Here is a 15,258-nt window from a genome sequence, read left to right on the forward strand (position 1 = left end):
TCAGCAACCATAAGAAGCACAAAATGTTTTGTAATATCATTAAGCAAAGTCTTTCCCACTGGTCAGCCAGCAGAAGCATGCCGGCTCTTCTCTTTCTCAGCTTTCCCAGTGGCCTGCAGTTTCCTCAAAGTGTAACCAATGAGGAGGGGAGAACAGTATGAACTCCCTTGCCAGAGACAGGTAGCCTGGTAACTTGAGCTATAAAACAACTCAGCCCTCCTAAAAATAACCCGTTGCCAGCAACCTGTCACAAGTAGGCTGCTCCAGGCACCAAAGTCTACAAGAATGACTTCCTCTTTTGTCGTGGGAGTTTCTTTTTTTAAAAAAAAAGAAAGCAAATGAGACTGGTCAAATAAATTCTTTAAGGGCATACGTTGAGGAACACTATTTGCTGAGCCTGTGGGAAGCCAGTCCCGGATGCACTGGGAAGAGAAGATAAGGGACCGTTTAGCGTAGAACCAGTGCCTCGCTCTTCCTTTTTGTCTTGGTAGGCGCATAAAACTTTTGAACTCTGCCAAGTTCTTCTTTGGAAGGCTACATCGTGTTCCGTGCTGGGAACTGGCATTTGCAACTGCGGAAACTTTCTGCTGAGAAGAAATAAACCTTCTGGCCAAGGGAGCGTTGACTCTCAAACACATACGCTGGAAATCTCGTTGGTCTTTAAAGTGCAACCAGACTCAGAAGACCTTTCTCTTCTCCTGCAGACCACCACAGCTACCCACCTGAAAGAACAAAGCTTCACAGACTACATGGAACTGATGCAAACTTGAATCTGCCGACCGCCTCCAGTCAGAGCTGGTCATTTTCGCAAGGCTTTGGAAGAAGCAACATCGTGGAATTAAAAAAGAAAAGAAATAGATGGAGAAGGTAAGCTGCTTGATCCGTCAAAAGATTTTGATAGTGCTCATTGAATGTATCGAACATTTTGGGAGGATGGTCATCCCACGAATTCAGAGAGCAACACTAGAAACACTAGAAATCAGATGAAATCAACAGCATATCAACTGCAAACTGTAGTGTCTATATGCTGGTTTGGATTGTGATTTCAGCCACTATTTCACACTCAATCCTGCACACACTGGATAATGCATTTTCAGTGTGCTTTTACAGCTGGATTTCCATGTGCAAATCAGGAAACTCTGTTTCTCGAGTGCACTGGAAATGCATGATCCAACGTGTGTGGAATGAGACCTGAGCCAACATGAATCTTCTTTTTCTATTGGACTTTTCTTACCTACCATCGTTTGTGATGGTAGATACACATGTACACACATTTCTGTATGTGCAGGAACTGGGGGTTTCTGTGATGTACTGGGGAGGTTGTGATCCCTGCAAATAATGTGCTTAAAAATGGATCTTTCTTTCTTCACCAGTGCTCATTTTCTCTTGAAAATGTTTATGATGCTCCATGTTCACGATGCCCATGTGCAAACATAGTTCTCAGGTAACAGTGCAAGTTTTGAAAAAACAGTTTAAGATATCCAATGAACACTTAGTTCCAGAAGATTCGTATCTGCCTGTTTGATTGGTCTGTTTAATGTTCTGTTTTTCTATTGGCTCTTTTGCCTGGATATGTTGAGCCTCAGAACGGCAAAATTCCATTTGGATTTTGTGTGGGCCACTGCTAGAAGCCAATCCATAACCCTCTAAGAACACTTAAGTCAATTACACACCCTGCTGGGTAGGTTGCATTTGCAAGAAATCCTTCCTTTCATAGAGGAGGGAAATAAAAATGGTGAAGGACATCAACTTGAGAAAAAAATGCAGCAAGAATCGCAATTAATCCTGCCCCTTCCACTATGGTTATATAGATGAACGCTTTTCATAATTTACATGGTTCTAACCTCCATTCTAAACCATCAATGGACTTTTTTGTGTGTAAAGCGCTGTCAAGTCACATCTCACTTGCAGAATTCCCAACTAGGGGCTTTCAAGAAACCAAGGTGGTTTGCCATTGCCTTCTTCTAGAAAATCTTCCTTCACTCCCGAGAGCCAGTTTGGTGTAGTGGTTAGGAGTGCGGACTTCTAATCTGGCATGCTGGGTTTGATTCTGCACTCCCCCACATGCAGCCAGCTGAGTGATCTTGGGCTCTCCATGGTACTGATAAAGCTGTAAGCTGTTTTGAGCCTCCTTCGGGTAGAGAAAAAGTGGCATATAAGAACCAACTCTTCTTCTTCTTCTTCTTCTTCTTCTTCTTCTTCTTCTTCTTCTTCTTCTTCTTCTTCTTCTTCTTCTTCTTCTTCTTCTTCTTCTTCTTCTTCTTCTTCTCCCAAGATCTGACAATATGTGATTCCATGTTGCCTTCCCTCCCATCAGGGGATTTAGAAGACTCTAATTCTTTTTAGGTGTGACAGTCTTTGTCTCTAAAAAAACTGGGCAACTGATGATGTGATGAAAATCACAGTGTTGGTCTCTTATCTTTTGAAAGACTCAAAAGTAGGAAACACTGGGAAGTTATGAAGGCAGCATCTCCCAGAAGCCCTCAACCAGCTACTTTATAAGTTAGATCCAGAAGAAGAAACCTTTTGTAGAGAAAGAGAAACCTCGGGAACATCAGCATTCACTGAAGAGCCTTTCCTTGGACTCAGATGAAGAAAATCCCAATGATGTAAACCTGTAGAACCCCAAAATGAATAATTTTAAAGCAGAAGCTCAAACCATGAAGCAAGCTCCTCCTGATGCAGGTAACAGTGATGGGCCGGGCGTGTATGTTTGAAAAACAGATTTGGTCTCACATGAGTTGCCTCCATTAAAAAAAAAAACAATGCATAAACCCTTTGTTCACCATATGAACAGTGGTGACAGGACAGGTGCTAGCCAATAGGAAGTCCTCCATGGCTGCCTTTTGCTAGACAGACTTGTAAAACCAGCACTTTAGAGCTTTTCCAGGTATAACCAAAGGTATATAGGCTGTGCTAAGGATTCTGGCTTCCAAACTAGTTCCATTGCTCTAATACAGGGGTAGTCAAACTGCGGCCCTCCAGATGTCCATGGACTACAATTCCCAGAAGCCCCTGCCAGCATTCGCTGGCAGGGGCTTCTGGGAATTGTAGTCCATGGACATCTGGAGGGCCGCAGTTTGACTACCCCTGCTCTAATAGCATTACAGTTCTCCACTTGGTTCATTCAAGTGCTAGGTTGGGTTCCCTGGGTTGGGTAAGTGAAAATACGTTTCTAGCGGAAAGCCACGACTGACAGTGCTATCCTAAGTAAAATTAAAACCTAAGGCCACTGAAGGGTGTAACTCTCTGCTGACAACGGCACCGCAAGTTACTCTCTCAGTTCGGGATACGATCCTTTGCATACTTATTGCATCCTGAGAAAGGACTTACATTTGGGTTAACATTTCTACAGGGAGATTTCTACTTCTTACATAATGCACATAAGAATTGCAAAACAGCTTATCTGTTGAGATAGGGCTGGTGAAGGGGGGGGAGTTCTTGCTCAGAGGGTTCCCAGGGTCTCCCCCCCCCCCCCCCGGTTCACTACCAGCTTGTCCATCCTTCCCTTGTCCGCTTCACAAGATGTCCCATTGGCCATGCTCACAGCCACCTGTGCTGCCCATGGGCCCTTTCCCAATGGTATGAGGTGGGGTGTGCAGCTTTGAGCACGGGTGGTGGAGCAGACAGGGGAAAGTAATGTGTGTAGGGGGGAGTTGGCAGCTGTGGGCTGCTGTTCCCACTTGAAGGGCCGCTGATGCTGGCCCTGTGCTGAGGAGTGTTGCAGAAGCAGCTGAAGACCATCTAAGACTGTGGTGTGCTTGCAGATGGACTACAAAAGCATAGTTTGAGTTGACTGGAACAAGTTGGGATGACCAAAAAGGAGCCAAGTTACCAGCTAGCGGGTTGTTGGGGTTAAGATTGGCGGCTTCTGATCTGGTGAGCTTAGTTCGATTCCCTGCTCCTCCACATGCAGCTAGCTAGGCAACCTTGGGCTAGTCACAGTCCTCTTGGAGCTGTTCACACAGAGCAGTTCTATCAGGGTTCTCAGCCCCACCTACCTCACAGGGTGTCTGTTGCGGGGAGAGGAAAGGTAGGTGATTGTAAGCCGCTTTGAGACTCCTTTGCGCAGTGTAAAGCAGGGTATAAAAACCAACTCTTCTTCTTTGGTTTCTCCCATCACCTTGTTATTTCCCATTTCGGAAGCAGAGTCAACTGTGTTTCATTGGAGAGTGAAGCAGCTCCTGGAAAAACTGAACAAACAGCCCAGTGATAAAGTCTTGGACCTAAACAACTCTGCAATGAACACAACGGATCTCAAAGAGCTGAGTATGAACCTGTTTGGTTGCACTCTCTTAGAACTAAGCTTTCTCGACTACAAAGCTAAAAGAAACAACTTTTCATAAAACAACCAACCCATTGGTGGTGCCATGGGGTGGCATTGATGGGTATCTACTGAGGACCCAGGATACTGAAAGGGACTGATCACTGGCATGCTGGGTTTTAATTCTGCACTCCCCCACATGCAGCCAGCTGGGTGGCCTTGGGCTCACCACAGCAGCTATAAAACTGATAAAACTGTTCTGACCAAGCAGTGATATCAGGGCTCTCCCAGCCTCACCCACCCCACAGGGTGTCTGTTGTGAGGAGAGGAAAGGGAAGGCGACTGTAAGCCGCTTTGAGCCTCCTTCGGGTAGAGAAAAGGGGCAGGCCAGTAGTGGCTCATATCTCACTCTTGCTGTGCTTTCTTTCCCCTTCTAGTTGCTATTCTACCTTTGTTGCCAGACCTGGAGGAGATGGATCTTTCCTGGAACGATTTTGTAGGAGGGGCTCTGCAACCTCTGACTCATCAGTTCAGCCACACACAGAAGCTGAAAGTCCTCCGACTTAATAATTGCAGACTTATGCCCAAGGACGTCACTTTTTTAGGTATCCTCCGAAAGGCCCTTAAAGCAACACCAGAGGGGGTATGACAAGGGCTGAATGCACTGGAGATCCTAGTAAAATCTGCCATGCCCAGATCTTAAATTTGCATTGAGGGAACCTGCAGATTCATTTCAGACTTGGGTCAGCGGCAAGACATCTGCTTGGTATGCATATGGTCCCAGGTTCAATCCCCGGCACCTCTGCTCTGATGGATCGTGAGGCAGCTTTATGTATACATGTATAGGTGACTTATCCAGTCCCAAATGGAGCTCCATTTTCCTCTGGGGTCTCCAAGCGTCTTGCATCGCTCTTTCTTCTTTCTGGGTTTCCACTGTCTTATCAATGGGCAGGTGGACTTGATTCATAGTGATGAAGATTGTCGGGATGATGGGAACTTGTGAGAAAGAAATCACGGCTTCCATGACTTTTACATTGTCACTGCATTAAGCTTTGGGCAGATGTGCCAATCTGTATCTGGATTAATTGCCTGGGTATTCATATGCTTAGTAAGTGGATGGGAGGGAATCTGTCTATCCTTTAATTCAGGGGAAGTCAAACTGCGGCCCTCCAGATGTCCATGGACTGCAATTCCCATGAGCCCCTGCTGGCAGGGGCTCATGGGAATTGTAGTCCATGGACATCTGGAGGGCCGCAGTTTGACTACCCCTGCATCTGCTAGCATTAGTGTATATGTTTGCTGCTAAGGTCACAGGTGCTACATTTGTTAACATAACGGACTTGCAAATAGCAAAATGACTTTCTACTTATGATATTTGACTAGAACAGCCTTCCTGAACTTTTTTTATCATTGAGAAACTCCTGAAACATTTTTCAGGCTTCGAGGAATCCAAGAAGTGGTGCGATTGTGCAGAATATGGTTGGGAAGCATTGCTGTGTAGACACCCACCTGGGGCCCCTGCCCTTCTCACCTCTTCCAGGCCCATCAGTGACTATTTTGGGAGGGGAAGGCAGGTCGCCATGACCATATGTGGTCATATCACCCAATAGATGCTTAACAAATTAAAATTAATAATTAATTCCCACCCTTTAGGAAACCCTTCCAGGGCCATTACAAAACCTCAGGGTTTCATGGAACCCTGGTTGAGAAAGCCGGGACGAGAACATATATGAAGAGGAAGGGAACTACCAAGCAAAGGGGCATGTAGCTTAGTAATGCAGCATCTGCTGTGCATATTAAAGGTTCCAGGTTCAATCCCCAGCATCTCCAGTTCTTTTAACCTTGAGATCATGGAGAGCTACTGTCTGTCAGAGTCTTCTGTGGGAGGGGTGATCCTCCCAAATAGGAATTCAGGGAGCATTTTGGTGTGCAGCAGGGGGAGACAGGTGGGAAAATTACACTCCGCAGGTGGAATCACTTGCACTTGTAGGATCATTGAGTCTGGATCCAAGCTAAAGTGTGGGGGAAAGGTGGTTTTTTCTTAAATTTTCAATACACTTGCGGGATTCTAATCTTCAATTGTTACTCCAGATGAATGAACTCAGAATTCTAGGACGCCACCTGGCATGAATAAGAGGCACATATACCTCTTAAGAGGCCTATGCCAATGCGTGTTCAGTGGTGGCAATTGTGCCCACAAGCAATTCAACACCATTTGTGTTACCTTTTTTCTCCTTCTGTACTCAAGTATGTAAAACATCAAGACTTCCAGACCTTTTGTTACAGGAGAAGCCCTTGAAGTCATTCCCTGCCTTGAGATATTGGATCTATCATGGAACAATAACATTGGCGGGAACCTTTCCAGTCTAACCCAAAAAATCCCCAAAGGGTATAATCTCAAAACGCTAAAAGTGACAGATTGCAGTCTAACAATGGAAGATGGAAATTCTCTGGGTAAGGACCCTGGGCATGGTGACCCAGCATTGTTTACTATTGTATTGTGAATTTCAGACAACAGATTAACTCCTTACTCTGCATTCATGGTCTTTTAGCCTGTCACACTTAAATATGTTGATGCTAAATGTTCACGACGGTTCGTTAACTCTGATTTATGTGTTTGAGCGCCTCGCGATATTGTTCACAGATATAATTTTCTAACGGGTGCTGAATTAGGAGGGCCAGGCTCAAAAGTCCAGCTTCGTGCAAGTTTTCCAGCTACGTAATGAGAACATAACAGGATTTTTTCTTCTTCTTTGCTTATAATAACAAATCGGATGAAGGAAGTGTTACAGGCAGCCAAAATGGATAACAAAAAGTACATTTGCCTTAGCACTTTATGCATTGTGGAACAAAGGGACATTTAGCGACCAAGTTTAGAGCCACATTCTATTTCTCTGGATTTAAATTAGTCCAGTATTTTGGCAAGTTGTAGTAATTAAAGATTTGGTGGGATATATATGGACAGATGGATAGACAGGTGAATCTAGCTGAGGGTACATGGTCAGGTGGTTAATGAAAACACATATTGGATTTCAAGTTTTTCATATTCCTGCTAATAGCACAGAATATCCTCTTCAGTCATTAAGCTGTGTGTGAGGTTTTCCCCACTGATCATCCCATTTCCTTATGGAAGACAAGAGGTAAGAATTATAGTTCCGGAGATGTTCTCCCTGGACATTTACAACAGGACCTCGTCCAATCCCAGCGGATTTTCTTAGACAGGCTGACTTGTGACCCCCATTTTTTAACCTCTAGATGTTATAACTATCTCACTGTCTGCCTTATTTTCAGCTCAGCTTCTAAACAGGATCCAGAACCTTGAAGAACTAGATTTGTCCATTAACAAAAACATAGGACATAGTCTGAAAAGCATTGCTCGGGAACTGAAATATCTTTCGGGTCTGAAAGTACTAAATTTACACATGTGTGGATTGAAACAAGATGGATTCCAGTGCTTGGGTAAATATAAATGTTGATTTAGGTGCCAGGGAATATAGATTCAAATCCGTAAAACGAATCTGAATTACTCTAAGCTTCTCAAACAGAAATGAAAACTATGGTATTCAGCTTGTCAAGTTCAGTATTTCACACTAGATCTCCCAGCATCTGTAATTGGAAAATGTGAAATAAATACGAACTGGGAAAATATAAATTCCAATTTTGGCAAGCAAATTCAAGGTAGAAATGTTTGGTAGAGAATCTTTTTCATTATAGGCTTCTGCTCCTCCAATCGATCTGATCTTTGAAAATACAGTTTTATAAATGTGATGTGAAAATGTGACATTCAAATGCTGAGGAGGGTTGGGTTTTTTCTTGCCACCAGCCAAATTATGGTGACCTTGTAGGATTCTCAAGGCAAGTGACACTCAGAGGTGGTTTATCTTAGTATACTTATCCTGGACTTCCTTGGTGGTCTCCCATCCAAATACTAAGCAGGGTTGATACTGCTTAGCTTCTGAGATCTGATGAGACCGTGCTAGCCAGGTATATCTGAGGAGTTCCTACGTTTCAGATTAAGATTCCATGTCGGATTTGCGTTCAAAGTCATAGAAACAGAGATGATAAAAAGGAGTCTAATACTAGACGCTCTCAGTTTTTGATAACTTGTTTCGGTTTTGCTATCCAGATGATGCTTTCCAGTACTTGCCAGAACTTAAAAAGTTAGATGTCTCATGCAATAAAGAAATTGGTGGAGGTTTCCAGAGCTCAGATGCTCATTTGGCCAACCTGAGTGACCTTGAAATCCTGGACCTTCATCAGTGCCGCATAACAGAAGAGGACATGGCAGTTTTAAGTAAGATATACGCAATGAGACACCTAATAACAAACCAGAGAAAAATATTCCTGGAAAAGAACTGGCAGAGTTGTGTGGCAGAGTTGGAAGGGGCCATGCAGGCCATCTAGTCTATCACCCTGCTCAATGCAGGACTGGTACTGAATTCCAGCACCTTTTTGAAGCTTCTACCAAGTCCTGAGGTGGAAAAATCAGACCACTTTATATGTGAGTACAGATAGTTTGGAATCCTGAAGCACTTTAGAGGCCAACAAGAATTTTGGGAGTATAAGATTTTGAGAGTCAAAGCTCCCTTCATCAGATACCTTCATCAATTTCAATTTTAAAAAGTTTATAGCCTAAAATTTTTGTTGATCTCTAAAGCAGGGGTAGTCAACTTGTGGTCCTCCAGATGTTCATGGACTACAATTCCCATGAGCCCCTGCCAGCGAGCGCTGGGAGGGGGCTCGTGGGAATTGTAGTCCATGAACATCTGGAGGACCACAGATTGACTACCCCATGCTCTAAGGACTCCATTCTAGCTGTTCTACAGCAGACCAATACAACTAACCTTTGAAAATATTCATGAGTATGATATCTTTTCATTTTTTAAAAAAGTAATCAAAGCTAACCCTTTATGCAAAGACTGGACACCCACACACCTAGTATCCTACAAATCCACTCATACAAGGCCCATCAGTCCACAAAAATAACAAGGAAGCACCACTGTCAGAAAATTACAGCAAAAGAAATAGGTCCGTACGGTCAGAGTCAAACCAGATGTGATGCTAAAAGAAATGAAAACAAATCTACAGACAGTTTCCTAAAAACTAGCAAACAGCAGCTACAGATGGTGCCAGTCCTCTCCCCCCCACCCCCATGACATTTTCAATCTCAGCACAGAGGTCAAAACATACTTTACTTATTTAGAAACTGCATATGGGGTATATCATCTTAAAGCAAATCCTCTTCTTGAAAACTCTTTAAAAACAGTAACATTTTGTTTGGCTCCACGATGGCCTCTGCAGTGATATGGGTGTGCATCACATAGAATCATAGAGTCTGGATGGCCATACAGGCCATCTGATCCAGCTCCCTGCTCAATTCAGGATCAGCCTAAGGCATCCAGGATAAGTATCTGTCCAGCTGCTACTTGAAGACTGCCAGTGAGGGGGAGCTCACCACCTCCTCAGGCAGCCAATTCCTCTGCTGAACTACTCGGACTACGAAATCCACACACCCCCCCTCCAATATCGAGCCGATATTGTTCTACCCATAGTTTAAACCCATTACTACGGGGCCTATCCCCTGCTGCCAACAGGAACTGCTCCCTGCCCTCCTCTGAGTGACAATCTTTCAAATGTTTAAAGACAGCAATCCTGACCCCTCTCAACCTCCCTTTCTCCAGGCTGAACATTCCTAAGTCCCTCAGCCTTTTAGCAGGTAAAGTAGGCTTTTTGCTACAAAATCTCAGAATGGCAGCCATCTCAGTCTGCTACTGCAAGAATAAACAGGCTGACTATATAGAAGTATATTTATTCACAGGAAAATATATGCCACTTTTATTGGTTAATTCACTTAAATGGATATAACTATTCAAAGAAGATACCTATAAGTAGATTGCACCCCCAAGTTTCACATGCTCTATCAGGCTTTCGTCATCAGTTTTTAACTATTTTCAGAATTTTGTGCTCAAGAAAAAGACAATGGAAGGGAAGGATGCATCCAAATATGTTTGACCACTCTTGCTTGTAAGTCACCAGTCTTGCCTCTGTACTCTCTATTGTTATTTTATAGCACAGATAATACCTCTTTTGTCAAGTCTTCAAGAGCTGGATTTGTCATCAAATAAAAGTGTTGGGCTGTCTTCTGATAACCTTCTTACCAGACTCCGATTTTTACCCAAACTGAAATCCGTGCTCCTGAGCAATTGCTCTCTGCAGCAAAATTCATTTGCATCATTAGGTAAGACTGCATCTGAAATTTACTCTGGCTTTAGGTATCCATGTCTTCCCAATACAGATTGTCACACGTGGGAAGTGCCGGGATAGATACTGGGAAGACTGAGAGTCATTCTTTATAATACCATTTATTCTAACTCAGTTAGAAATAACTAACCCTATCAATGCTTCACGTACCATATATAAAAACTAGGGGCCAAGCCCACTGCATTCAGGAATAGAACAGGCACTAGATTTTTTTGGGGTGTGTGTGTGTGTGGAAGAACTCTGCAGACAGCCTCCCCCTCCCCCCAGGACCTGGAAAAGCTGCAGGCAGCTGTTAGGGAACTCACCGGCAGGGGCAGCTCGAACATAGCACGGATCTACAGCCTCCAAGCCTCGGAGGGAAGAGGAAGGAGGAAGGGGTGGTCAGGGGTGGGGGTGGAAGGCAATTGACTGGTCACTGGACAGACAGGCAAGCCGGTTGGAGGAGGAGGCACTCAGGGGTGGGACGGCCGCCCTGAGTGGGTGTTAAGCACTGAGTGGCACTTAAGCCATGAGACACGCTCCTTCTCCAAGCCTTTACCAGAAATATTAAGTGGAACAGAGAAGGCCATAGAACTGCTAAGTAATGGATAAACTCCCATTAAACAATCTTATTTATGTTTATTTGTACCCCACTTTTCTCCCCAATGGTGACCCAAAGCAGCTTACAACACCATCCAATCCTGTTCCATTTTATCCTCACATAGGCTCAGCAAAGAGAGAGGGTCACAGCCACTGGAAACAATGCACACACACACACACACAAACAAAGGTATCAGACATGATATGTGCAAAAACTAAGCAAATTACAAAAGTAGGGAACAGCTCACTAGCCACAGAGAGCCCATGAAAATGTCCTGGGATAAATCAAAAGTGTGCCCAGTCTAATATTGTCCATATGAATTGGTTTTATTCATTTATGTGTCTGTGCTGTTCTTGAGGCTTGGACACCTTGGATACCGATGCCTTTTTAGAGAAAAATCCATCCATTTGTCAGTGCTGCGAAGGCCCACGGCATGGGGGAATAATCTTGTCAATCACTCCTGACTTCTTTTCAAGCACCGGAAAAGGTGTGCACAGGGAAACCAGATTACAAGGTTCTTGCAAAATTCTTCTATGAATTGGCATCAGCATCCACAGGTTGGATCTGTGGACACCGTAACGTCTAGTGTGGCTCTCTAAGCACAGTGCTGTACTTCTCATTGGTGCAAAGGGGAACTATTCACTGACTTAAAGGTAAAGGTAAAGGTATCCCCTGTGCAAGCACCGGGTCATGTCTGCCCCTTGAGGTGACGCCCTCCAGCGTTTTCATGGCAGACTCAATATGGGGTGGTTTGCCAGTGCCTTCCCCAGTCATTACCGTTTACCCCCCAGCAAGCTGAGTACTCATATTACCGACCTCGGAAGATGGAAGGCTGAGTCAACCTTGAGCCGGCTGCTGGGATCGAACTCCCAGCCTCATGGGCAGAGCTTTCAGGCTGCATGTCTGCTGCCTTACCGCTCTGCGCCACAAGGGGCTCATTCACTGACTTAGGAGAAAGTAAAGAGGTGCACCTAGGGACTCCACGGGGTGAGACAGCTAAGCTTTCTGTCTGCCTCAAGGGACCCCTTCCCCCGCCACTGAGGCCCAATCCTGCTCCTAAATGGAATGCTGAGAAAACGGGACAGAATGTCAGGAAGTGGCCGTTTCACATTGCAGAAGTCGTGGGGTTCAAGGCGGAAGGAGGCGTGTCTCTGGAGAAGGCCTATTTCTTTCAGTAAGCGCTAGATGCTGTCGTTAATCTTTTCAGCCGAGGCTGCCCTTCACCTTCCTGAACTGAAGATCTTAGACCTTTCTTGGAATAAATGCGTTGGTGGGAACCTAAAGCTGATTTTGAAAGCGCTAAGCCTCGAAGCTGAGCTCCAAGAGCTAAGACTGAGCAGCTGCAGCTTGGTGGATAAAGATCTGGCTTGCCTCGGTAGGTATGAAACTGCATTTCCCTCCTTAGGTACTCCGTGTTTTAAAAACTGCGACACAACCAGCTTGGTCAATGGCCACGATTCCTCTTTGCACTACGTGGTAGGAAAGAAAGCTGGCCATTACCGGTTCTTACATGGGACAATTCACATTGCAAGGATTTGGATATCGGGAATGCAGGGAGAAAGGTGTACAGGGTGGAAAATTCTGAAAGGCTCATGCAATGTTTCGAGGTCTTTGAAGGAAGAAAATAGGGTTGCTGATCTCTAGGTGGGACAGATAAGAGAAAAACGAAATCAGCAGGCCAAAATGATAAGTCTCACTCTTGTTTGGCGTGTAAATCATATAATTTCTGGACAATCAGAACGGGCTCCTAGGTATATTTTCCCCCGTTTTCAAATGCTTCTTCAATGATTGCCACTTCAGAGTCTGTAATCCATTTAACAGTAAATTAGGACATATCTCTCGGCTTTAAGCTCTCTATCTTGAGGCAATTTTACTCCTACGTCAGAAATCAACCGTGTAGTTCCTTTTCATTGATCTCTAGGTGGGGCCTGGAGATCAGTTCCCCTGGAGAAGATGGCTGTCTAGGAGGGCAGACTGCATGGCATTGTTCTCTGCTGAGGCCCCTCCCCTTCCCAAACCCTCCTCAGGCTCCACCCCCCATATCTCCAAGTGCTTCCTGAACCACAGCTGGCCACCCTCGCAGAAGGTTTAAATGCTACTGCTTTGTAGTCAGGCCCTGCCATTCCTCTGTGAATCCCTGCTCTGGTCTGAAAATGCTTTGAGGACAGGCACGTGGTATGGGGATGAGGGTGTCAAAGGAGGGTTCAAATCTCCACTCAGCCATGGAAGGGTGATGCGGGGCCAGCCACCCTTCCTCAGCCTCATTTCCTACACAAAGTGGCTGTTGTGAGGATAAAGCAGAGGAGAGAAGGATGTAGTAAGCTCCTTTGGACCCGTGTTGATGGAAAAAGTGGAATATATGTATCTAAATAAATATCACCTTTCCCCTTCAATTATCTTTTCAGCCCTAGCAGATAGACATTACAATGGGGTTCTGTTTATGCAGAGGAGCAAGTTGGCCTAACCACGAATTTTAGGAACAGCCTTGGCCTTCATGCCCTATAGTTGCATTTGCTGGCAGGAGCTCATGGGAATTGTAGTCCATGAAAATCTGGAAGACCACAGGTTGACTACCCCTGATCTAGAGGAACTGGTTGGCCACTGTGTAAGATGGGATGTTGGCCTAGAATGGACCATTGGCCTGGTCTAGCTGGTCCCTTCCGACATCCTTAGGAAGGCCTCGGCTTCTATGCCCTGTTGTTGGTCCTCCAGAGGAACAGGTTGACCACTGTGAGACGGGATCCTGGCCTAGATGGACCACTGGACTGATCCAGCAGGGATCTTCTCATGTTCGTATGAGTTGCACAGTTGTGTGAACTGTGCAAAGCTTTCATTCACATGAACTAGAAACCCGATTGTCCAGGGTTGTGGTCCATGTGAACAGAAGCCGTGTCCACATGGCAGATCCACGTACTGTCCAATCCATGTGGTGATGGTGATTGTACAAACTGGGTGCATCACAGGGACGTGTGCATTTGCCACCCCAGGAATCAAAGTACTATTGCTGAATTTTTCAGTGCTTGCATTAAATACAAACCCCATAGTGCGATGATACCCCATGCATTTTGACATTTCTCTGTCCAAAGTATAACTCCCCTTCCTTTAAAAGAGAAACTACAATAATACTCCATTTGCAATCTGAAAGCACACATTGTATGCTATGTATGCTGTTTAACATGTACCTTAGCTGCTGACCTGGTGTCTCATTTCAGCGCTGGTTGTCCAAGATGGCCCTCTGGCTAAACTACAGAAGCTGGACCTGAGCTACAATCAGCATATCTCTGACCAGGGATGGGCCACTTTCTATCAAGGCATAGGTGCCCTTGAGCAGCTTTCCGAACTGGATGTCAGTCTTCGGCCAGTGTCGCATTGTGACTGCGAGGAATGGTTTGGCCAGCTGTTGGCTGCCTTGCTGAAGCTGCCCATGCTCTCGGACCTAGACCTCCAAGGCTGGGTTCTCTCCAAACGTCAGCAAAAACAGCTGGAAAGTTTCAACTGGGACAATGAACGAAAGATTCGCATTGACTTTTAGTCCAGGCCCAAAGTAATGGTCGGCAGGGAGAAGCCACAGTACTTGTTTTGTGGTCCTGCCGTGCCATTCAGCCTTACCTGGTACAGTACAGTGGAGAGAAGAAGGAAAAAAGAGTAACACCCAGGGACTGTTCTTGGGGAGAAGAGATACTCAAGACTATCCACTCAACATGACTCCCACTCTGTCCTCTGCCTGGCCGCTGAGCATAGATCCTACTTGATCCTCTGCCTGGCCCTGGCATTATCATAAAGCTTATTATTTAAACCCTAGAAAGCTGCATGTTGTCTTTATCTGTCTAAATCAGGGGTAGTCAAACTGCGGCCCTCCAGATGTCCATGGACTACAATTCCCAGAAGCCCCTGCCAGCAAATGCTGGCAGGGGCTTCTGGGAATTGTAGTCCATGGACATCTGGAGGGCCGCAGTTTGACTACCCCTGGTCTAAATGATTCTAGGGAATAAATATACTTTTTGGTTTTCCACTTTTGTGCATTGGTGTGGAGGTTAAGAGCGGCAGCTTCTAATCTGATGAGCTGGGTTTGATTCCCTGCTCCCCACGTGCAGCCGGCTCGCCACACAGTACTAATAAAGCTGTTCTGACCAAGCAGTAATATCAGGGCTCT

General features: G+C 45.2%; 1 protein-coding gene across 3 annotated transcripts; it reads left to right on the plus strand.

The window, feature by feature from the left end:
* Window positions 1-248: 248 nt before the first annotated feature.
* On the plus strand, window positions 249-14,968 carry LRRC31 (leucine rich repeat containing 31). 3 transcript variants are annotated; one of them, XM_077348445.1, is made up of 10 exons: window positions 252-867; window positions 2,430-2,685; window positions 4,147-4,269; window positions 4,702-4,869; window positions 6,551-6,718; window positions 7,556-7,723; window positions 8,391-8,558; window positions 10,335-10,502; window positions 12,313-12,480; window positions 14,318-14,967. In XM_077348445.1, exons 2-10 carry the CDS (start codon window positions 2,631-2,633, stop codon window positions 14,635-14,637), a joined length of 1,506 nt encoding a protein of 501 aa, XP_077204560.1. In that variant the 5' UTR covers window positions 252-867; window positions 2,430-2,630; the 3' UTR covers window positions 14,638-14,967. The 3 variants fall into 3 exon arrangements, with proteins under 3 accessions (XP_077204563.1, XP_077204560.1, XP_077204562.1); XM_077348447.1 differs by having other exon boundaries at window positions 253-867; window positions 4,150-4,269; XM_077348448.1 differs by lacking the exon at window positions 8,391-8,558 and having other exon boundaries at window positions 249-867; window positions 14,318-14,968.
* The last annotated feature ends 290 nt before the right edge of the window (window positions 14,969-15,258 follow it).

This window comes from Paroedura picta, chromosome 8, assembly GCF_049243985.1.
Source record: "Paroedura picta isolate Pp20150507F chromosome 8, Ppicta_v3.0, whole genome shotgun sequence".
NCBI classification, from domain to species: Eukaryota; Metazoa; Chordata; class Lepidosauria; order Squamata; family Gekkonidae; genus Paroedura; species Paroedura picta.

Bases quoted from the DNA above. Each gene is read 5' to 3' on its own strand.
- LRRC31 (XM_077348445.1), top strand. From the start codon at position 2,631: ATGAATAATTTTAAAGCAGAAGCTCAAACCATGAAGCAAGCTCCTCCT. The intron at 8,559-10,334 runs GTAAGATATACG...GTTATTTTATAG, and splicing joins AGAGGACATGGCAGTTTTAA to CACAGATAATACCTCTTTTG. The intron at 10,503-12,312 runs GTAAGACTGCAT...TAATCTTTTCAG, and splicing joins AAATTCATTTGCATCATTAG to CCGAGGCTGCCCTTCACCTT.